The 22,134-nt window shown below is 46.6% G+C and overlaps 4 protein-coding genes across 19 annotated transcripts; 2 read left to right on the top strand and 2 right to left on the bottom strand.

The window, feature by feature from the left end:
* Nucleotides 1-1,050: 1,050 nt before the first annotated feature.
* LOC137465343 (butyrophilin subfamily 1 member A1-like) lies at nt 1,051-5,588 on the bottom strand (the record flags this gene model as incomplete). The annotated part of the gene is made up of 2 exons (XM_068177361.1): nt 1,051-2,389; nt 5,385-5,588. Coding segments are annotated over 2 exons (543 nt in total), but the record flags the coding sequence as incomplete, so codon positions are not given.
* On the top strand, nt 1,567-12,801 carry LOC137464604 (butyrophilin subfamily 2 member A2-like). 4 transcript variants are annotated; one of them, XM_068176029.1, is made up of 4 exons: nt 1,567-1,790; nt 10,505-10,804; nt 11,845-11,939; nt 12,266-12,801. In XM_068176029.1, the coding sequence occupies exons 2-4, from the start codon at nt 10,779-10,781 to the stop codon at nt 12,775-12,777; spliced, it is 633 nt and encodes a 210-aa protein (XP_068032130.1). In that variant the 5' UTR covers nt 1,567-1,790; nt 10,505-10,778; the 3' UTR covers nt 12,778-12,801. The 4 variants fall into 4 exon arrangements, with proteins under 4 accessions (XP_068032130.1, XP_068032131.1, XP_068032133.1 ...); XM_068176030.1 differs by lacking the exon at nt 1,567-1,790 and having other exon boundaries at nt 11,837-11,939; XM_068176032.1 differs by lacking the exon at nt 1,567-1,790 and having other exon boundaries at nt 10,505-10,806.
* Nucleotides 6,616-18,878, bottom strand: LOC137464602 (C-type lectin domain family 2 member B-like). Of its 7 annotated transcripts, none has more exons than XM_068176023.1 (7): nt 18,495-18,878; nt 17,516-17,665; nt 16,546-17,335; nt 15,510-15,608; nt 14,658-14,830; nt 14,204-14,310; nt 13,323-13,753 (listed from the first exon to the last, which is right to left on the bottom strand). In XM_068176023.1, the coding sequence occupies exons 3-7, from the start codon at nt 16,601-16,603 to the stop codon at nt 13,540-13,542; spliced, it is 651 nt and encodes a 216-aa protein (XP_068032124.1). In that variant the 5' UTR covers nt 16,604-17,335; nt 17,516-17,665; nt 18,495-18,878; the 3' UTR covers nt 13,323-13,539. The 7 variants fall into 7 exon arrangements, with proteins under 7 accessions (XP_068032129.1, XP_068032124.1, XP_068032126.1 ...); XM_068176025.1 differs by lacking the exon at nt 18,495-18,878 and having other exon boundaries at nt 16,546-16,639; nt 17,293-17,335; nt 17,511-18,150; XM_068176024.1 differs by lacking the exon at nt 18,495-18,878 and having other exon boundaries at nt 16,546-16,639; nt 17,293-17,335; nt 17,516-18,149.
* LOC137464605 (killer cell lectin-like receptor subfamily B member 1B allele B) lies at nt 13,747-21,469 on the top strand. 7 transcript variants are annotated; one of them, XR_010994302.1, is made up of 7 exons: nt 13,747-14,205; nt 15,317-15,733; nt 19,306-19,381; nt 19,919-20,017; nt 20,333-20,473; nt 20,915-21,069; nt 21,294-21,469. XR_010994302.1 is itself a non-coding variant. In XM_068176033.1 (5 exons), the coding sequence occupies exons 1-5, from the start codon at nt 19,165-19,167 to the stop codon at nt 21,405-21,407; spliced, it is 579 nt and encodes a 192-aa protein (XP_068032134.1). In that variant the 5' UTR covers nt 19,008-19,164; the 3' UTR covers nt 21,408-21,469. The 7 variants fall into 7 exon arrangements, 2 of the variants coding, with proteins under 2 accessions (XP_068032134.1, XP_068032135.1); XR_010994300.1 differs by lacking the exon at nt 13,747-14,205 and having other exon boundaries at nt 14,828-15,733; XR_010994304.1 differs by lacking the exons at nt 13,747-14,205; nt 15,317-15,733 and adding an exon at nt 19,007-19,234.
* Nucleotides 21,470-22,134: the final 665 nt, after the last annotated feature.

The following is a 22,134-nucleotide window of genomic DNA, read 5'->3' as shown; positions in this document are numbered from 1 at the left end:
AAAGGGGTGGGGGAGCACTTTCTCCTCAAGGCAGCAGTGCAGAGGCCACCATTTCTTTAACAAGTTCCTCCCTAATTTGGGGATTTCTTCCCTGTGGGCATTGTTTCGAGGTGGAAAATTCCCATCTCCCACTGTGCTAGCTGCTCCCTTGGGGAGAAGGCCCAAAATGGAGCAAACATACCCAAAACCAGAGGATTAAAAACCCAGACACCCCTCTGGTTTGCACTGGAGCTGTATTTTCTGCCTTCTGGATATAACAAGCTGCTGATTTTAAAAAGTGCCTTTTGATCTCCATTTTTATAAGCACCCACCAACACCAACAAATCATTAACAGTTGATAAAAAGTTGAACAGTTGTAAACCCATCCCCAAAATCCACCTCTTTCCACTTACAGTGGACCTCAATGAGGAGCATGAGAAAATTAACATCCTGGAGGACCTGCAGTCCTCTCTCAGGTTTGCCCCTACATGCCTGCTGCACTTCCCTTGGATGCACAGTTCCCACTCAGTCTGATCCTGAGGTGTTAGTGGAAGAGGAACAGCATGGAGAGAAGCAGGAGGCAATGGCTAAAACTCCCCCATGGGAATGCTCATCCTCAAGCCCCAGACCCCCACAAAATCCAAAATCTACCCTGGGCTCCAGCTTTGTGGAAAAATCTTCCACCCCTGGGCAGAAAAAAAAAACCCTTCAGCTACTCCCCACAGCCTCTTTCATGGGCTGGTATGAGGTGTGCCTGCCACTCAGGAAGATTTTGAGGTCCAAGGGTGCATCTGCTGGCTCTGCTCAAGCACTGGGGGCTGAGCACCCTCCATACCCAACCATCCACTCTCCCAGCTGCTGACAGGACACTGTGGAGCTGCCCTTGAGCAAAAAGAGGCCGATTTCCTTGCCCCTCCAATGCTGGAGAGCAAGCTGTGGGGCTACTGAGTTACACAAAAAGGCAGGGTTGGTATTTTTGGTTGTTTGTGGGTTGTGGTTTTTTTTTTTTTTGGGGTTTGTTGGTGGTTTTTTTTTGTTTTTTTTTTTTTTTTTGGGGGGGGGGGCGGGTTAATGGACTTTCAAATTAAATATCCATAAAGCTTTTCAGATGAAAAGTGGATGGAGTGTTGGAAGTTCGTGTGTTGGAGCAGGATGCTGCAAAGGAGTGCTTTGCTTTACACATCACTGGACCTTGTCTTTCAAGGAAAGACGAACCACACCATGAGCCAAACAGGGAAAAAACTAATTATACAACTGAGCAGGGCTGTAATGTGGGTTTAGCTATGACCTGTGTTTTGTGAGGACACTTGTCTAAAATTAGGGTCCCAAAGATAAAAGTTGCTGCATTTCCTGGTAGTTTCTCCTCTTCCTCACACCAAGGTGAAAAGTGCATGTGGATGGGGAGGCAATTCTGGCAGCAAAGGAATGACTGGGCCTGCAAGAGATAGAGACCTGCCCAGTCCTGTCTGGGCTTGCTGATAACAGCACTTTATTACATGGCTGAACCCTAACAACAGCCTTCTGCTGCTTCAAGATACTGGTTCATTTAGTTTTAGTTCCCCTTCTATTCACTTGTAGGCAGTGAAATGGGTGATGAAATTCTGTCTGTGGCCTCTGTCCCTGCTTACATCCTAGCAGTGAATACAAAGCCCTGAAAAGGTCCAAACCTGAGTGATCCTGAGAGACGTGAAACATGGTTTTAACCCACTTCCCCTAAATTCTCTACAAATCCCAAGCAGAAAAATTTCCACTTGCAAAACCTTATCATGAGACATCTAGCAGCACCAGCAAAGCCCATTTTCTTCCTCAAGGTGAGTTTTTAAAAATCTTTTAGGGATGTTCTCCCTGTTTATCTGGTCCATGCTTCCACTGACAAACAGCTGAGGAACTAAAAATACCTCTGCTCTCCCACTGAGAAGCAAAAGAGTGAAATAGGATTGTTAAATTAGATGTTTTAAGGAAAATTAAATGGGCTGTCAGAGGAGTGGGGCTGTTTGTTGTTGAGTGGAGTGTTTGCTGGGGTAGTGGAAGTGTTTACACTTGGGAGGTTCATAGTGGATTTTTGGGGGACTCACGGACAGAGGGTGAGCAAAGCTGGCCCCTTGCCCAGACAGAGCAGTTGCCAGAGCGTGAAAGTGGGTGGGGGAAAGGCAAAGACTTCAGTCTGACTATCAGCATCACGGAAAGTCACCCACCCACCAGGGTAATCCACAGCCACCTCGATGCGTCGGACAGTGTGGTTGTGGGGCAGAGATGTAGGGCTGGGCCAGGTGAGAGCCTGCAGCTGCCCCAACCACTGCCCCACAGCCCAAACCCCATGTTTGGGGCTGAGACCAAAGCAGCCCTTATGGGACACAAATTCCCAAGCCACCCCCAGTGCCCAGTCGGGACTGGGACAAACCTTCATGGCCTAGCAATGACAGTCCCCTACAAAGTCCTGCTGACCCAAAACACAGCAGAGAGACTCAAAACACTCCATTCCTGAGGGCAGAGATGCTGGGGGTGATTCCCGGTGGCCTGCAGTTCGGCCATCCGATGACACCAGGATTTGGGGGTGAGCTGTTACTGGATCCAGAGTCACAGCTGCTGGCAGGGAGAGGGATGTTCATGAGCCTCTGTGCATCGGAATATCACCTCCAAAAATTGCACCAGAGCATCAGCTCCAGGTACTGAACCCAAATGGGGGTTCAGTAAGTCCCTGAAGCCAGACTCACCTCTCCAGTATCCCTCTGAGGCTTCTTCCAGAGAGCACTCCCAAGATGTCTGGAAATAGAAGATGACCCCAAAGACCTCTGGATCTGGCCCTGAGCCTTCCCAAAATATCCACCCTGCTGTACAGAGAAGGCAAGACCACCTGAGGAAGGAGACACAACCCCCTTCATATGAGGCATCACCTCTCTCCACACATAATTAGTGTCCTCATTTGGGTGCTAATTAAGCATCAACAGCATTCTGCACCTCCCACCTTCAGTCTTCTATCCCTTAAGGCTAATCAGGAATAAATCCCCATTTTTCTTTTACATAAATGAACATCTGTAATGCTTTCACTTTCCAGCCAAATCTGCCTTCCCATTTTTGCTTAATAATTCCCTTTTTTGGCCAATTTTTACCCACCAAGCACCTTTAAATTGTGTCACTGCCTCTGCCAGCATGTTGGTTTTTCAAATAAAATCTTCAAGCTGTTTCCAGCTCTGACATCAACACAGTGATGGCTGTACCTTCCTCTCTGTGCACCTCGAGGGGAGTAAATCGGGGTGTTTAATGCCAAGAAATTCCCAAATTTCCTTTCCCCGTTGCTAGAGAACCACTGGGACATCTTTACTTCCACAGGCAAGGCTCCCACTCCTGCAAGATATGATGGAAGATTCCCCCATCATCACCAAATTTTGGATTAACCATCAACCTTCTCTAGCTCCAAATCAAAAATCCCAGAGGAAAAGAACAGAGGGGGAGAAGAAGATCCGAAATATTGAGCACTTTGGGCCAAAACTGGTGTTCCTGGTGATGTTTCTTGGCTCCAATAGCTGGTCAAGGTGGTTCAGACATCCTGGAGAGGAAGGGAGAAAGATGCTTAGGGCTGCTTTCCTGTGAATAAACGCCAAAAGAGGGGGAACAGATTCTGGGGCCAAGTTTTGTCTGACCTGTAGCAGGTCACCATCTTGTTGCTGGCACTTGGCCTGGAGCTCTGCATGGCATTGCTGGATCCATGACATCTCGGCAGCTTCACCACGTTGCTGTTCCTCCAACCTCCAGCACAGGCAATGGAACCAGGAAAGAAACTGTGATTCCTGATCACTCAGCAACTGGCGGAGCCCTTTCAGCATCACTCACAGCTTCTGCTTGTCAGCACTGATTCAAGTCTGGGGGATGAAGGAGGAGGATGCTGGAGGGGGAATGAAGCAGTGTGGCCCCCATGGTGCACCCAGATGGCAGCACCACCCACCAGCATCTCCTGTCTTGTCTCCTTTGCTGCCTCAGTCATCCCAGCACAGTGCTTGTCCTCCTCTTGCAGGGCTTTTAGGGAAACTTCAAACTGCTTCTGCAGGGAAAAGGGGTTTATACTCCTGGAGAAGAGAAGAAAAGGAGGAGAGTGGGCTGGAACCCCTAAAGCACCAGGGATATGGCCAGCACAGATGGCCCCATCCTCACCGTCCTCTGCAGCTGCACCGAAGCAGATATGTACATTCATATCCATGTTATAATTAACTTTGCAGTTGTGCTGCATGCACACCCTCACCTTATTCTTACAGTTATGTAAACAAACAGTGATACCTGGGCACTATAGGTCTCCCAGATAGGCTGGGATATGCCATCTCTCCAAGGTCCCCTGTAAAAAAGTTGCCACCAGACCTTAGAAAGTTCTGACCACGCTTCCATCCCTTTTTCCCCACTCCTTGCACCCACAGCCAAGTCCAAACCCCCTTTGGGGACCCCCATCTCCCCTCTGTGCCCAGAAGCATAATAGGAACCCTCCACAGTGCAGGTGCCAGGTGAGAGCAGGAGTTTGAAATCTCCAGTATTTAGTTTTGGTCCCAAAACTACCACCTGCTATACTGTTTCATACTTAACCCTCACCAAATTGCAGCATTTCAGCTCAGTTTTGGCTTCTAGATGTTTGCATTGCCTTTTTTCCCCCTAGAAAGGCAGGGAAAACCCTTGCCTCTGCTCAAAATACATATTCTGGGGGCTGAGTTTTAAGAGAAATTAGTGGTGTTCAGGCAGGGGGAGATTGTCTGAGCCAGGGATCTGCTCACCCTGTAGCAGCGAGCGGCCTCTTTGAGCAGCACGGTAGGGTCGGCGCGATGCTCGGCGCAGGTAGTGCAGATAAGGACTCCATTGCTGTGACAGAAGAGAGTGAGGGGTCATTGGTGCCTGTGGCACAGATCCTGCACCAGCTGCAGGGCCACCTCCTGCATGGCCACCACCACGCTGGCCAGCTGCTGATTGGGGCAGAAGCCATTGATGCCTTGTGAAGGCTGACCTAGAACAGAGAGTAGACAGAGTTAAAGAATAAAGTAGGTATTTTTTAAAAGGCCTGAATGGATACACCTTGGGCAGCACAAGAGCCCAGCCTGCACTACACTCAGGATGAACCTAAAATAGTCACAAAATGGACAACCGATCATGAGATCTCTTACTTTTATAAGTTCAGATCCATTAGCATATTGGAGTTAACTGTCCAATTATAGCTTTAGGTTTGGAAGTCCCATCCTTCTTGTTTTCCTCTCTTCGGTCCACCGTTGTTTATGCTCTTGGGTCTGAGATTTGGATTGGTTGTTCTTGGTCCCCAGCTAGAGAAGGAATTGTTTTGTCCACCTACTCTGTGAAGAGAGCTTATTATCCCTTAATATGAAGCTCAGAACTACACACTAAAGCAATACAGAATCCGAAAAATATAAAAGCTAAAACCCGAGGCATCTGTACCGCGCGGGAAATGGCACCTGGCACTGCTGACACAGAGCACCGCCCGCAGCGCACCACGACAGACAGCGCCGGCAGAAATTGTGGCCGCAGCTCAGGATCATGAGAGGATCCTGGAAGAAATCCAAGCAAACAGCGCAGCTGGTTTCGTCCTGGAGGTATTTGATGGCGTTTCCCGCGGCCACGGTTGTTTACAGGCCGGACTCGGGGAGGCGCGCACCGAAGGAAGCCTGGCCAGGGTGCTCCTGGAGGAGGCGGCGGGGCGGGACGCTGGCGCCGTCGTCCGGAATCTGCCAAGCAAAGGCATCCCCAGGCGGGTCCGACATTCCCACCGCCTCAGTCATGGAACAGCCACTCGGGCTAACGCCAGCGGGGATCTACGGACAGATGGGAACGCGGGCAGCGGCAGCTGAGGCCTGGGAGGGACAAGTTATTTACAAGGCGAATTCTAACCCCTCCGGCTGCACCGGGGGAAGCAGAGTGAGGCCAGAAGAGGGCTCCAGGTGACAAGGATTAAAGCAGGAATGTGGCAAGTGAGCAGAGTTCCCTGGAGCTCATGTGGATACCAGGTTGGAGCGGGAGGGTTTAAGTGAAATAAAAACCCACCATTGTTTGTATTTTAACTATAATAACGCTAACGGAGTTTCAATGTACTATATCTCATTTTAATGTAAGACGTATATATGTTTAAATATAATTGCAAATTTTATTACAGAGCTATAAAACTAATAAAAAACACGTTAAAATACTAATCAGGAATTGTAGTTATGAATAAGGTAGATAAAACAATAAAGGAAGTTCGATGTTCCCAAACAGCTGTAAAATCCGCTGTGCCCCAAAATTGATCAGCTTTGGCTTTTTCACGGGGAAAAAAAATAGGGAGAAATTATGAGGAAAAAACCCACACAGGTCATTCCTAACTCCCAAAAAAACGCCGTTTATAGACTCAGATTTGCCTCTGCCCGAGGGGGTGGGGGCGAGGGCGCATGGAAAGCTCCTCCTCATTGTTTGATCTCGGGCAGCTGCGCTGTGCGGTCCCACCACGCAGGTGGAGGGACTTCCATTCCGAGGTGGAATGGAAGCAGGACAGGGCAGAACCGCGAAACCGAACCCAGACAAACCTAAGGTTTGATTTCTCGGGGAAAAAAAAAAAACACAAAAAAAAAAAAAAAAAAAAAAAAAACAAACAAAAAAAAAAATTTTTTTTTTTTTTTTTAATTATACTTCCTTCTAAGAAACGCCTGGAAGATTAGTTAACAGACCAACCTAATGCTTAGTTAATTCTTAATTATTTCAGGCTCTTACTGTTCTTTTCGAAGAAGAATCTCAGCCTGCATAAGGATTCTGCAGCAACAAGAGAAGTCAGGGCTATGCTAGGTTTAAGTATTTTCCCAGAAATTGTCTTCCCGGGGTGTGATGGCGGTGAAGGGGCTACACGAAGGGGGCGGGCGAGGCGAGGCGGCGAAAAAAAGCTGCCCCTCGGGGTGGCCGCTGTCTTGGGTGGCCGTGGCGGTGCAGTTCGGTGTGGCGTGACCTGCCCCTTGGGGTGGCTGCTGCCCCGCGTCCCAAAGAGCTGCGCCGCGGGACGGGCGAGGAGGCGATACCGGAGCCCAACCCAGACTTCCCGGTGTCGGAGTCACCAGAAAAGCTGCCCCGAGGGCGAGACGGCGCTACAAGAGGTGCACCGAGTAGGTGATGTAGTGCGAGCCGCTCTGGTCGCTGCCCAGGCTCCAGAAACTACGCCGCGGTAGGGACGGGGCGGCAGCAGAGGGGCCGCACCGAGGGGGCCGCGGCTGCCAGTCACTAGAAGCTGTGCCGGGAGGTGACTGTCGCCTCTGACAGGTGTCGCCGAAAGGGCTGCGCCGAGAGGGGGGCGAGATGTGAATGGAACTTATAAAGCAGAATAAAAGAAATAGAATTAAAGAGCCGCAGCAGAGGACGGCCACTGAGAGCTGCACCGCGGGACGGAACAGGCGCGGCGCCGCGGGGAGTGGCCGCTTATCGCGCTGCTTTATCGTAGGGGGGCAGCCGAGTGACGACAGCCAGAGCCGCGGCAGCCGCTTCCAGTGGCGGGAAAGAGCGAGACGTGCTGTTCTCAAATCAAATTTAGGCCCGGAGCCGGTCTGCCACTCTGCACCCGAGAACCGGGACCCGTGTATCCCGCTGCTCCTCGCTAGCCTGCTCCCTTCTCCCTGGCCCAGCGGAACCAAGAAATACCTTAAAATCCAGCCTATACATACACGCACACACACACACACACACACACACACGTGTGCACAAAAGGAAAATCGGGGGTGGGTTTTTGTTTGTTTGTTTTGTTGTTGTTGTGTTGTTTTGTTTAATTCATGACCTACATGGTGAGCAGCAACACAAGATTGGTTCCTAATTAAAGCAGCTGGGAGGGGAGCTTGTAATAAAATCATTTGTCTCCCTAGGACAAATGAGGGAGTATGGGCAGCACCTAAAATGAAGATGCACAGGTGGCATCTTGCAGAGTCCATCTACTGTGTCCATGTCCTGCATCTCCTGGCAATGACCCCCTGAGAGCTACCAGCCAGCTCCTGGCCTCAGCAGGGCACTCTTGGCCTCGTCCTGCTTCTCCTCCTCATCCCACCGCACACTTTTTCTCTCTGCCAAAAGCTGTGGGAGAGGAGTCGTGCCAGTCTCCAGCGTTGTCTTTGCTGTGGGGAGACCCCTGGGGCCATCCGTGTCTGGGGGGAGGGATGAAGGTGGAGAGTGAGCAGGTGCAGAGCCTCCTGCTGCCCTTCCCTTGCACAAGCTCCTCTTCCTCCTGAAATGCCTTTCTCCCCAGAAAACTAAATTGTCCCAAAATGCAACTGAATTCCTCCCCCCAATATAGCTGAATATCTGAATTATCCCAAATACCTCTGCATTCCTCCCCAGAGCCTCCAAATTCTCATAAAATACCTCTGAATTCTTCTAAAATATCCAATTTCTACTATTTCCGATTTCTAAACTCTCCAATTTCTACTCTATCGGATTTCTGAACTTCTCCAGGGCCTCCCACAGAGCATCACTTTGGTGGCAGCAGGAGCTCAGGCTCTTCTCCAGCTCCTTGGGGAGCCCCGAGGGGAGGTAGAGCCTCATTTCACTCAAGCTGGGAAAAGAAATTGCAGGGACAGGTGTTATGTGATGGATGTGGCAGCCAAGCACCTCTGCACAGCTGGAGTGATAAGGACGTGAAGCAACCAGTTGCCACATAACCTGCTTATGATGCTCCCGACGTCCTAAAAGGAAAAAGGGAGAAAAAAAAGGGAATTCAAGACCCCATAGGCAGCACTTTGGGACAGCTTTCGGGTAAGAACAGCACTCACCTGGGGCAAGCACCTGGCCTCTAGCTGCCCAATGAGTCTGTGGAGCTGTGCAACCCCCTCGGCCACCCGCAATGAATTTTCGGCGTGGGTAGCTGTGAAGGTGTGGTCCAGCTCAGCCAGCCTCCCCAGCACGGTGCTCCTGCTCCCCCAGCAGCCGGCGCAGCCGCTCAAACTCGGCCTCAATGCGGCGCCGCTCAGCTTCACTCATCTCCTGGAGGAGACAAGAAATGTATATGCAACTCCCAGACCTGAATTTTCCCTTCTGAGTTAAAGGGCAAAAGTTCTTCCACTGTAGCCAGGGAGGCTGTAACACTGGGGCAGGGCTGAGGATACAGCTAATTAGCAACTGCAGGATAATTGTGTACTTAACCCCACAGTTCTCCTTTTCCCTCCCCTGTTGCCATTCCTCTCTATATTCTGTCCAAAACCAATCCGGGCCCTGAGAAGCAGGGGGGAGTGTTAATTCCATGTTAACAAATGTCCCTCTATGACTCAGTCTGGGATGAAAATGAGCAGCACCATGACATTGATTTAAAGTGTGGACAATTAGCATCTGGACATGGAGGTGGTGCTTGCCAAACCTGCCCAGGATCTGCACCAACCACTCCAACTTGATGTAGAGCTTTGCAGGGTGCCAGGATGCCTCTTGGATATGATCACACGTGTTTCTTCAAGAAGGGCTTGGGGAAAAATAAATACCCAAAGACTCATTCAGACTGCTGAAGAACAGAGGGGACCCCCTGTACCACGTAGTCCTGGTGTCTCTTCACTCACTCTCCAGTCCAGAAATTCTGCCAACACCTTCCTTAGGGATTGCAGGTGAGATTGGATTTTCTCCTGAATGCATGAAAAAAAAAAAAAAAAACAAAAAAAAAAAAAAAAAAAAAACCAAAATCAAACCCAACCAACCAAAAAAAAAAAAACAAAACAAAACAAAACAAAAAACCAACAACAACAAAAAAATAACCTACAACTGAAGCAATCAGCTTGTTTGTATAGTCCTTCCTTCAAAATCTTACATTACTGGAGGGACAAAAGCAAATAATCCCCCTAAAAAAGCCCCCCCCACTGGAAAGCAGGGATCAACTCACCCTATGTTTTTCCCACAGCTAGGAGCAGGCACTAGAGCTTTGCTTTCCCACAAAGAAATTACAATATTTTCACTTTGCACCTCTTTTTCACGGGGAGGGAGAGTGAGAAGGCCTGATGCATCACAGGAAAGTGATCTCATCTCACAGGTCTCATCCAGTCCTCCAAAAGTCTTCATGACCATAGCCTGTGGTGGCTCATCCATTGCCTCCTGAGGGGGTTTTGTCTCTTCAACAGCAAGAGATGAAGTTCTGGCCAGTGTCAGCACAGAGGTTTTGTGCAACTGCTGGGGCCATGCTGCCCTCCTGGTGAGGAGAAAGGGGTGCTGGGGATTGGCCATGGCGCAGGGTGAAGCTGCCTGCCCTTGAACCACCCCTGGGTGTTCCTGGTCTCAGTTCCTGACACAAGCTGCCCCAGCTGGAAAAGCAAATGTCATCACCCACAAGTAGTCTTTAAAGAAATTTTATATCCACAAGGTTGTCTTATTTCCAGGCATTGCTGTCACATTCCTCACCTGGAAGCTGCTCCCAGCTTTGCCTTGTTCACCTCAGTCATGTGTAAGGGGCCAGAGTCAGATTTGGGGAACCAGGGGGGCAAAATTTAACCGATTTCTCCCTTGTGGTGGCATGCAATAATGGGGTTTTTTGCAGCGCTTTAATTTTCCTCCCTTCCCTCCCCAGTGCCTGTGTTGAGATGAGAAATGGCCCTGAAATGGGGGGAAAAGGGGCAATCAGATGGTGCAGGTGTCCAAGCACGTCATGGCCCCATCTGCAGGCAAGAGATTGGAGGGCTCCTCCCTTCTTGGCTGATAAAAGCTGGCAGAGGCTGAGACGGGACTGAGCTTTGGCTGAGCCTGTGCCAGAGCGAGGAAGAAAAAAATCCCAAGAAGAGAAAACGCAGTGGAGAAGCAGCCAGTGGAAGAAAACCATCTGGAGGAAGCCCAAAACAGCACCAATGACAGCAAGGAAAACACCAAGAAGGTGTGAGTAAGGGAGAAAATCCCAGTGCTGATATGGGGGTTACATCACCCTGATGTCTGGGGCAGGGGAGGAAAGGGGATTTTGAGCCCCATCCCATGAACTCAGGAGGGAAAGTGATTTACCCAAAGGTCTCGGGATCTTTGTTTGGGATTTAAAGGTATTTTGCAATGGAGGGTCATGAGGATTATTTACTTCTACCTGTAACAATCCAGCCAGGGAATTTGGGTGAGAAACAGCAGGGGTCCTGATTTTATCTCCATTTCAGTGATTTTCTCACCTTTTTCTCACTTTTACTCATCACCCTGCTGCATTAATCCCCTTATCTGCAGATTTCCTGAGGAAAACACATGGCAAAGAAGCAACCTGTTTGTTTTCAACTATCACAGCATGGTTTATTCAATAATTTTGGGGCTTTATTACTCATGCCCAGGGCCCTTTAGCCTGGGTAATCTCTTGTTTGTGTGCAAAACCCCACACTGACTTCCAGAGGATGAATTTGAGGTCATTTGGTGCCAGCTCTTCTCTCTCCCATACACATTTTCTCCAAGGTCAATAGCAAACTTCATCCCCTCTCACAAGATTTCTCTGGATGTGAGAGGTGAATGTGGCTTATCTCAATTTTAGGGACTTTCCTCACTCAAATAAACTTTGATAGATTTGATTGATGAATGGTGGAGGCAGGGATGGACTTAAGATGGATAGATTCAGCCTTCAGCCAGCAAGAGGATCGGAGATTTGGGGGTATAATAATATGTTCAATGGAGATGGGTTCATACCAATGTGCTCATCATGTTCCCTTCATAGTCATTAGGGAATTAATTGGTTTAACCCATCTCCAAGGGTGTTCCCATAAATGAACCAAGCTTTGTTGTAACTGTTGAAGAAAAGAGAATGCTATTTACTTGAAGTACTTTGATTAAATGTGGTGGTCAAACACATTTTTTGACATAGAAATGGGCAGAAGCTGAGATGTGACTGTTTGAAGGATAATAATTAGATTTTATCCTTTCTTTCCTTGTTCTGTGCCTCCGGTCAGGAAGAGAGGACTCTGAGGGTGCAATGGCTTTCTTCCTCAAACCACAGCCATGCACGTGGGACTTTGCCCTGGACTACCACACCGCCAAACAGTTTGAAGGTAATCAGAGGTGGCTAGAAAGGAGCAAAATACCCATTCCTTGTGTTTTCTGGCCTGAGATGTTCAATGGGGTTGGAGATTCTCCAGCTCCAACTTCTGTCTCCCTAGGGCCCCTGTTTCCAACCTCCATCTCTTTGCTCTTCCATCTTCAGCCTCAACTGGATATATATCCTCCATCTCCAACTTCCACCTCTTCACGCTTACATTTCCAGCCTCACCTTTCCTCTCCCTTTCTCTTTGAAAAGTCACCAGTGAAGGCATTTTGAGGGTGTGTTTTCTCTAGGCTTAAATTTGGCTTCTAATTCATTTTCTGTTTTGCTTTTCAGTGGACGTAATCCTGGATCCAGCCACAGTGGGTCCAGAGGTGATCCTCTCTGAGGACCTCAAAGAAGCCACCTGGGGTAGACCTCGATGGCAGTGGCCTGAGGGTCCAGGCCGGTTTGACACAGACCCATGCATGCTGGGCAGCGAGGGCTTCACCTCGGGCCGTCACTACTGGGAGGTGGAGGCCAATGGGCGCTTCTGGGCTGTGGGGGTGGCCCGTGAGTCAGTTCAGAGGAAAGGCCGGGTCCTCTTCAAGCCCAACACTGAAATTTGGGGCTTGCAGAAGTATGATGAGCTCTGTGTTGCTCTCACAGCTCCATCCAACACCTCTGTCCCACTCCTCAATGGGGAGATTGGGGTCTATCTGGATTACGAGGTGGGACAGGTCTCTTTCTATGCTGTCAGTAGCCGCCAACACATCTTCACTTTTCCTGTGGCCTCCTTTAGTGGGGAGAGGGTCTTCCCCTACTTTTGCGTGCTCCTCTCAACCATTAAATTGTCCCCCAAGCGCTGATGCCCTGGAAGGATCCTCCCAAAAGCTGGTTGCATCAGGCTGGCTGGAAATGCTGGTTGATGTCCCTCAACTCTTATTTTCCAAGTCTTGGAGTCATTTCTAACTCAGTTCGTGGTCCTACCTCCATTTTAGATTCTCTGTCTTGGGTTATGCCCAGGGGGTTTTGGATCTGAGCTCAGCATGGCTCATCTCAAGTTGTTAAATCCATGCAAAGCTCGTTAACAGGAGCTGGGCTTCCCTGAGCTTGTTTTGAGCTAAAAACTTCATTTTTTCTCCCAAATACAGCTTCCTCTGAAGGTTCCTTTTGCTGGTTTCAGTGCCTATGACTGTCTGGGCTTCCAGCACAAATTACAAATCTTAATTTTTGCAGGCTTTGTATTAATACCAGCAGCAATACCTCGTATTAAAACTGATTTTGTCATCACAAGGATGTGCTCACACCTACTGCCCCCACTCTTTTCCTCTGCTGTTCCCCATGCTTGAGATGTATTTCCAAGTACTTAGCATGTAAATATGTTCAGGATATAAACTTCTTTTTCTCTAAGAAGTAGAAAGCATCTGCATTTGGGCCATCGCCAAGTTGCCCCAAACCCAAAAAGAGCCCCAAGGGCTGCCCTGCCCCCCGCCCCGGATTCTCAAGAACTATCTCATGTGGATCCCCAAAGGCTGCCTTGTGCCACAAACATCTTGTTGGCCCCTGGAAACCCCAATAACCCCTTGCCCAGGGATTTCAAAATCTTTTTGAGATTTTCTTTCTTGTCCCTATGGTGCACCAGATATCTGGGAGTAAGAAGGTCTCCCTGCAGCACCCAAAGAGCTGACACAGAGGTTTGGAGGCCATCTCATCCTGTTGCCCTTGCCTGAGCTCTGCAGCTCATATTTATTACAAATCCAGCTCCTCTCAGTGCTGCAGTGGGAGGAGCTGAGCCCATTGTCATCCAGGTAAGCACAGAGCCCACTACCATGGATCCGAAACCTGGAAGTACAGTACATCCATTTCAGATGGAATGGCAGGAAAAAGGAGAAAAGTCACACATAGGCTTCCCTCAGCTTCTATTCTCATGCATCCTCATGGGCACCAATATGCCAAAATATCTATATGTATTACTTTTATAGGAATAGAGCTAATTCAATATCAATATGCCAACACTGACACTGATCTATTTCTAATATGAAACCCAAAGCCTTGCACGAGAAAAACAATTTTAAAATAAAAAATCCAAACTTAGGATTTTTTCACCAAATGCACCACTCCCATCTTTTAGGTCAAAAGGGAAAAAAAAGACCAGTTCCAGATGCAATGTTGCCCATCCCAAACATTGTCCCATTGCTACCTCTGGATATACCTCAAGTACAAGAAGAAATGCATATTTTGCGGCTGAGGAAACACCAACCAACAACATAATAGTGAAAAACATGGACTCACAGGTGAGATAGAGGTGAGCGGTTCACCCATTGCCATGGCTGGTCCTCATCCTCCCGCAAAAGGCCAATCCAATGCTCTGAGATACCTTTGTATCTCATCACAAAGCTCTGAAAGAGAGGAAAAGGAAAGAGTTTTACCTTCTTGCAACCAAAAACATCAATTTTACGAGTTGCTCATGCTGCTTTAAGGCATTTTTGGGGCTTGAACATTTCAATCTGCTACCAGAAAGTGTCATCTAGAAACAGGAGTTTATTCCTACAGTTCTTGCAGCAGCTGGCTTTGGTGAGGAATTTGAAGACACCTGTGATGACATACCCTCAAGGCCTTTTCCCTAATTTCTCACCCCAAATCTTAAAAAAAGATCCTGGAAGAGCAGTCAAATAAACCAAAATGTTTCAAATACACTGCTTCTGGGTTTTTTCCCCTTGCAGAGCAGGTCCTCATGTCTCCTTACCAAGTCCTCCGTGCTGTCCAGCATGGCCAAGGAAGCACCAAGAGCTGAGCAGTTGTTCTGACTGGATGTCCAGTTCCCCTCAACCTCAGAAAAATAGTAGCATTTTCCTCTGTACCTGATCCAGTCAAAGGGACACTGAAAGCAGGGCTGGGCATGAGGCTGAAAAGCTTGCACTGTCATTAAAAATAGAACAATGTTAACAAGCAGCACCTTCTCCTTGCTTCTCTGGGGTGGGGAGATCATCCTCCACCCCATGGCTTGCAAAAGTTTTACATCTGCCTCAACTGTAAGCAAAGAGAAAAATTAAGATACCAGGAGAGATCCTGTGAGAAAATAAGCTCAAATCATGGCCCAGTTTGTGATGTTGAACAAGAAATACAGGTGCTGAACCTTCAAAGGAGGAAACAGGGTGGTAGACTTCAAAAAGCACATTTTAAAGAGGAGTTTCAGAGTAGCCCTATCCCTAAACATGCCCTTGGATGTTGCTCTCTGACATTAATGAAAAAGTAGTGAAAATGACAGGAAAAAAGTTCTCTTATTCCTGCAGATTTCTTGACTTGGTGGGACTCATGCCAACATCTCCAGGCCCCTTCTTCTCTGAAAACAATACTTCTGTGTGACTGTACTCCTGAAATGGCTCTTCCTGTTGATTTTCTAAGGGTTTCTGGATAACATCAGCTCCCACACCATGGGGATGAGTTTGGTCTTCTTTGCTCTGAAACATCCTTCTCCCAGAGAGAACAGCAGCCTGGGCGGGCTTTGTCTTCCCCAGGAACATAGAAATAAATCTGTCACAAGTGCAACAACCTAAAATATCTCAGAGACATTACCTGACAAAACCTTGACATTCACCTGCAAAAGCGATGGCTGTGATGAACAGAGCTGTGAAAAGCACTGCCAGCATCACCTGGCAGGCGGCATGTGCCTCCGGCTTCATCTCCATGCTGTGACCTGCAGGAGGACAGACCTTCAGTGCCTCTGTGAGGGCTCCCATTGCAGCAGCACGCTACAGGTCATGCCAAGATGATCAAGAGTTGGGTCTCATGCCAATGCCAGTGGACTCGGTGTCATTTTGGGTGAGAAATACCAAATAGCCTTCTTCACATGGAACAAAATTAGTTATTTTTTTATTTATGGGAGCTCTTTGGGGAACAGTTTCCTCCCCAGCCCCAGATGCAAACAAAAGCCCCAAATGTACCATAATTAAAAATTTACTTTAATTTCTGAGATTCACCTCATTATTAAAGTTCAGTGGAATTTTTTTTATTCACCTAAACTAGGACACTTTGGGTCATGGTGCCTCCATTTCTGTATCTTGTGATCCAGAATATGCACTTCACCATGAGCAAAGAAAATTCTTTTTCCTAGGGGTTTTATACAAAAATCTTAGTGTTTTCATCCAATAGGACTTCCCCCATTTTTTGTTTAAGATTTTCATTTTTTTGTTCCCATCATATTAACAAAATTTCATGGGAAAAACCCACCTTCCCCCTCTTCTTCCTGGAAAAATATTCGAAAGTAAGTCAGAAGCCAAATATGCCAAATATTAAAAAAAAAAAAAAAAAAGTTATATTAAAAACTGTAAAAATCAACAAATTAAAAATCAACAAAAAATTGGAATATTTGTGGGGGAAAAAAATATGCCTAAAAGAATCAGTTACTTGAGAGCCTCAGGAAGTGTTAATGTTAAATTAGAATAACCCGTCATGGTCTGTTTAAAGCAAAAACTCTATCTGCTGAATGACAAAAATTTTCCCTCAAGGGAAGTGCCAGAAAAAGCTTTTTCCCTCCTACAACCTTACTTCAGCTGGGTTTTGTTCTCAAATTACAGAAGTATGAAAATAAAACCCAAACCTAGTGATTCTACAGTTCATTGTCCTACAGTTACCTGCCCGCTTGTTCCTTTCCATGCCCAAAAATCCCGAATAAACTCTCATTTCCTCCATTTTGGGGTTCCACCTTTAAAGGTGCTCTTGCCTCACCTGCCAAGAAAAGTTCCATCTATCAGAGGTGTCACAAAGGCTCTCCGTGCTCAATTAAAATTTTCTCACCATTTAAAATTTTCTCCCTTCACCATATTTAAACTTTTCTCCTCAGCTGAAATTTTCCTTCACAATTAAAGTCTTGTCCCTGCAATTAAAATTTCCTCTTCCCCCAATTAGTTTTATCTGCCTAATTATACTTTTCTCCCCTCAGTTAAAATTTTCTCCCTGTAAGTCAAGTTTTTTCCCCACAATCAAATTTCTGCCCAAATTATGTTTCTCCACAAATTAAAATCTTCCCCTATAAAGTCTTGTCAGGTAACATTTTCTTCCTGCAGTTAAAATTTTCTGCTACAATCAAAGTTTTCTCCATGCAAACTTTTCTCCCCATTAAAGTTTTTCCCCCATTTAATACCTTCTCTCCTCAATTAATATTTTCTTTTCAGTTAATATTTTCTCTACAAAATTAAGGTTTTCTCCTCTAAATTAAAGTTTTCACCCCCCATTTAAAATAATCTCCCCCTATTAAAATCCCCTCAATTAAAATTTTCTCTTGCAATTAAAAACTACTACTTGCAATTGAAATTCTCTCTTCCAGTCAAAATTTAAGACGACCTCCCCTCAGCCCCCAGGCCCATCCCAGACCCAGTCACCTGTGTCTGCTCTGTGGGAACAAGCCCAATGCTGAGGCACAGCCTGCCCCTGTGAAGAGAAACAAAGTATTTTAAAAAACGTTGTTTTGGTTTATTTTATTGTTTTCTCAGGGATTTTCCTGTGCCTCCTTAAGGGCAATGAAGATGGGGCTTCCTGCCCAGGGCCATCTGCCCACCCACTGAACCAGGGGTTCCCCTCCAGCTTCACCCAGCAGCACTTCACCTTCCTTTCCTATATTGCTGGAATTTTTTCTCAGCTAGGGAGATGGATTGTCCAAATATGCTTTTTTTTTAGTGTGCAGTTGGACAAAACACTGCTGGAGATCATTCTGTTCCAGAATGTCAGGGCACCTCAGAACAGCCTTCAGGGATTCTACAAAGGAGAAGTACAGTTCCCTTCAACCCATTTTATAAGTTATTTTACTACAAAAATATTTAAAAACAAGTGTCCTTGCAATTAAGCTACCCAGCTGCAGGGTTTTACCCTAAAACATAATTAATTTTGTGTTTTTAGGGGTTTTTTGTAATCACTGGTCACACACCACAGGAGCAGCTGCCTTTGCAGAGGGCAGGAAGGCTGGCTGATAGCAGCTCACCACAAGAACTTTCTGTGACAAAGAAAAGGCTGCGGGGGAAAGAGAAACTAAATATAAACATGAGATAATAAAAATATAAAAATGAAAATTACATAAACACAACTTTAAAATAAAAGTATTTTTTCCATTAACTAAAAATTTTTAAATAATTTCAGAATAAAATAATACAGTGCTTTTCCTACTGGGCCCTTTGTGTTTATCCTCCTATTTAGCCTATTTCTGGCTGCTGGTATGTATTGGGGCAAATTTCTGCCTTTTTTTTTTTTTTTTTTTTTTTTTTTCTTTTTTTTGATGTCTAAGGAAAAGGCATCATTTTTACCTCTGTAAAAAGGTGTTGCGTTGGGATACTGTGGCACTGACTAAAACCTGGGATTAACACCAAAAAAACCCTTAGAAAAGGGAGGGAGAAAGATTATTGTAGGCTGGAAATTGGTGGTTGTTCCATGCAGTATTCAGAGAGTCCCAAACTTGGAGGAAACATAGGTCTAGATGGTGTAAAAGGATACATCAGGAGAGTGAGGATGGGCCTGCAGGTGAAAAAGTCAAAATAAAATAAAGTAACAAAATAAAATTCATTAGCAGCCTGCATGAAATCAAGATTCTTACCTCTTCCTGGGCAGGAGCTGGGCAACCCTTAAGCGCATTGGCTCTCTCTGCCCCAGGATAAAACAGAGGCTAAATATTGTGTCAAAACCAGCAGAATAAGTCACATGGAGCAAAAGGCATTTCAAGTCACTCCCAGCCTATATTTTGGGGAAGAAACACCAAATGTCACCTGTCTCCTCCCCACCTGCCTGTGGTCACACTGATCCAGCTCCTAACATGCTTCAACTGCACAGTCAAAAATCTTATTTAAAAGCTTTTTGAAACGATTGTTTATTAATTCTGCTTTCACAGATGTTTAGCACAACCACCAAACTCACAGATGTTTCTACACCTCCAGGTGTGACACCTTTTCCTAACTGCAGGACACCACCTTCTATTTACAAGGGAAGGGTGTAGAATACATACGTACATACATACATACATATATATATGTATGTATATATGTATATGTATGTATATGCATATGTACGCATATATGTGTGTGTGTGTATATATATATATATATATATATATATATTTATATATATGTACAAACAAAAAAGCAGATAAAAGCCCCAGCCAATACCATTTCCTGAAGCCAGATGCAGATGTGAGTGCATAGTTCACAAGGCAAGGGGTTGTCCAAGGACAGTGTCACTTTTGGGCTGCTCCTGGGACCTTCTGAGCAACCATGGCTGGGGAAGTATTTTATGCTGATTTAAGGCATCTTGGGGATGGTTCTTCAGTTCAGAAGCATCATGGTAAGTCCTATTTTGGGGGGGAAATGCTTGTTTAAAATTTTTGCAAGATTTTTGTATTTGTTTACTTTCAGGTTTGCTTGCTTCTTCATCTCCATGTTGAGGTTTCCAAGATCATGGAGAACATTTTTGTGGGTTATTTCTTCTAAGGTAGGATCCTGGCTTGAAAAGAGGGGAAAGAGAAAGGAAGGGATGGGAGCATGTGTCAGATATCTGGAAGCCATTTTGCTTCCAAGACTCTTCACCTGGGGGCCAAAATGGGTGCCAAGAAACCCAGTAAGAGCCAACACACCTGGATGGGAAGGAAAGCTGCTGAGATCCTGTCTGGAATTCTGGTGGAGATGAGAGCTGGAGTGACATTTGTCTCACCAACTTCCAGCTCTGCCATGAGCTCTAAATTAAGCCAATTTCAGATGGTCTCCCATCCCCCAAGGTCCCCCAAGATCTCCCATCATTGGGTGCCTAAGGGTGCTTCTGAGGCTCCTGCAGCCCCTCCTCCACCTGAGAAACCACCCTCAACCTAGACTACATCAGTGCTGATTTACTTTTTTGGAGGAAGCAAGAAGCTGTAAACTTCTGCTTAAACTCACCAGCTTGACAGAGGGGCTTTTTTATTATTATTATTTTCCCCTCTAAATCCCCAGTTTTTTCATCTTTCATTTTATAAAGCAAATGTGGCTCTTTCAGCCCCTGCCTTCTGTCCATGGTGGCACAGACTCCTTCTCATAGCCAGGGGGCTGGGGCAACTCATCCTACTGGTCCTGGTGGTGGTGCTGAGTGTGCAGGGTGAGTAACCAGCTCTTATCTACATCTCACACTCCAGTGAGCAACCAGGGAGGGGAAATTGGGGTTTATTTCAGCATTTCAGTCTTTGGAAGGGACAAGGTTGTCCTGTAGAGATGCAACATCACCCATCAAGAATAAACCCATTATGAGTAAACCTGAATTATACCCATAGCTATCAAACAAGGGTGAAGAATACAAGCCGCATTTTTCAGGCTGGCTTAAGAAACTGTATGAGAAAGTGAAACCAAATTTTGTGGGGTTTGTGGTTTTATCTCCAAATGGCTGCAGCTTCTCACCCTGGATTACTGTTTCAAGTTTTTCAGGGCTCCCCACAGCCAGTGGTGACAAGCGTTACACAGCTAGGCAGTGGGATCCAGGGAAGGAACCAGGTGGAGCAGTGCATGTTTTCATCCCTGGTGCGGTATTTCTGCAAGCCCCAAGGGGACAGCCCCACAGGTAATCCCCCTTCCCATCCAAGTCTGCTGGGAGATGCTCAGGTGAGACCTTTGTAGGGGTCTTCTACTGAAAGGAGAGAAACCCTTAGACCCTTGGGGTTGTGAGACCACAAGGGTTATTTGACAAAGAGGAGTCTTGCAAGGAAGAATCCTCTTTTCCATGCAATTTTTGCTGATTCCTCCTCCATGGATGAGCAGCATCACCCTAGGGAGGAGGTTCCTTGCCACTCTTCCTCCACCAGACAATAACGTCCTTGTGGTCACCCAACCTCAGTAACTTTTCTTCTCTCCAATTGCTGGCAAAACCACATAGATGTGAAAAACTCAGCAATGGGGAAAGAGCTGGGATGTGGGATGGGGTATCCCTCAGTACCTTCAGTTGGTGGCTGGGGAATAACCTGACAACTCTTCAGAGTGTCTCATGGCCTTTTCTCCTCTTCAGCCTATGCTGGCTGCAAGCTGTGTCCCCATGATTGGCAGCTCCATGGGAAAAGATGCTACTGGCTTTCTGAGGAATTGGGAAACTGGACTCAAGGTATGAAAAGCTGTGAGAACCAGAACTTCCAGCTGGTGGTGCTCCAGGACAAGAAAGAAAAGGTAAATAGGGAGAAGAAGGCTTAAAAAGGACACAAAAATCCTGATTTTTAGGTGGGCAGGGAAGAAAAATGTGCCTATGAACAGGAGGGTTTGGGGAAGCATTCAAAGTATGGGGGAAATTCATGTCTCAGTGACTCTAGGAGTCAGATTTACTTTGTGAATTTTATTGCCATGAAACCCTCCAGTGAGAGATTTTGGGAGCAACTGTCACTTCTATTTTCCAGGAGCACATCAAGACTGTTACAAGCAAGAGCCCACCACCAGTGTGGATTGGATTAAGGTCACATCAGAAGGTGTGGAGATGGGTAGATGACACACATTTCAACCCCAAAATTTGAGTGTATCCACAGTCCGTTGGTATAAACAGCAGCTTTGCTCCATATCAGACCCAGATCATGCCCTGACCAATCTCTCCAAGATATGGGAGTTTATGCAAGTGTTTCATATTCCCCCCAGCAAAGCTCTGTAGAACAAAGGCTGGGGAACTGTACCAGAGCACAGTAAGCCCACATCTCCTACCAGACCCATGCAATAACATGGCTTTTTATGCTCCACACATGCTCCTTGAAGATCTTACTGCAGGTACAGCAACTCTCCGCAAATCTGGTCACCCTCCAGTAAGAAATGATGCGTGCATGGTGAGACAGTGTAGGAAAAGGGCAGAACAACCCAAACTCACCTCTCCTTTTCTGCAAGATTTGGAGACTTTCCTCCTCTTCAGCAATACAATTTTTGTTTTACAGGCTTGGCACCTCTCTGCACAAGATGGATGATGGGTGTGGGACACTGAGAGCCAAGGACTTTGAAGTTAATAGATGTGATGCTGAACACAAGTGGGTTTGCAAAAAAAAGCCTTTCCTGCTCTGCTCTGTGACAGCAGACAATGGAGAGAAAAGTGATGCCTCCTTCTGACAAATACCCACCCCAAAATGCCCATCCCACAAGACACTTGCTGCCAATATTTGGGGTGAAATAGCCCCATCCTTACAGTTACAGCTTTGCAGGAGATTTCAGGGTTTGCAAATCCTCTTACCGTGATGATCAAGACCAGTTTTGGGGGACAGA

Source organism: Anomalospiza imberbis, chromosome Z (assembly GCF_031753505.1).
Source record: "Anomalospiza imberbis isolate Cuckoo-Finch-1a 21T00152 chromosome Z, ASM3175350v1, whole genome shotgun sequence".
Classification (NCBI taxonomy): Eukaryota; Metazoa; Chordata; class Aves; order Passeriformes; family Viduidae; genus Anomalospiza; species Anomalospiza imberbis.
The sequence above is the reverse complement of the archived record's forward strand: the minus strand, read 5'-3'. Positions and strand labels throughout refer to the sequence as shown.

Excerpts from the sequence above, each read along its gene's own strand:
- LOC137464605 (XM_068176033.1), top strand. The coding sequence starts at position 19,165 with ATGGCTGGGGAAGTATTTTATGCTGATTTAAGGCATCTTGGGGATGGT. Across the intron at positions 20,018-20,332 it reads GGTGGTGCTGAGTGTGCAGG|TTTTTCAGGGCTCCCCACAG; the intron begins GTGAGTAACCAG and ends TACTGTTTCAAG. Across the intron at positions 20,474-20,914 it reads CCAAGGGGACAGCCCCACAG|CCTATGCTGGCTGCAAGCTG; the intron begins GTAATCCCCCTT and ends TCTCCTCTTCAG.
- LOC137464602 (XM_068176023.1), bottom strand. The coding sequence starts at position 16,603 with ATGGAGGAAATGAGAGTTTATTCGGGATTTTTGGGCATGGAAAGGAAC. Across the intron at positions 14,831-15,509 it reads CACAGCCATCGCTTTTGCAG|TGCAAGCTTTTCAGCCTCAT; the intron begins GTGAATGTCAAG and ends TTTTAATGACAG. Across the intron at positions 14,311-14,657 it reads TGGACAGCACGGAGGACTTG|AGCTTTGTGATGAGATACAA; the intron begins GTAAGGAGACAT and ends CCTCTCTTTCAG.
- LOC137464604 (XM_068176029.1), top strand. The coding sequence starts at position 10,779 with ATGACAGCAAGGAAAACACCAAGAAG. Across the intron at positions 10,805-11,844 it reads GCAAGGAAAACACCAAGAAG|AGAGGACTCTGAGGGTGCAA; the intron begins GTGTGAGTAAGG and ends CCGGTCAGGAAG. Across the intron at positions 11,940-12,265 it reads CACCGCCAAACAGTTTGAAG|TGGACGTAATCCTGGATCCA; the intron begins GTAATCAGAGGT and ends TTTGCTTTTCAG.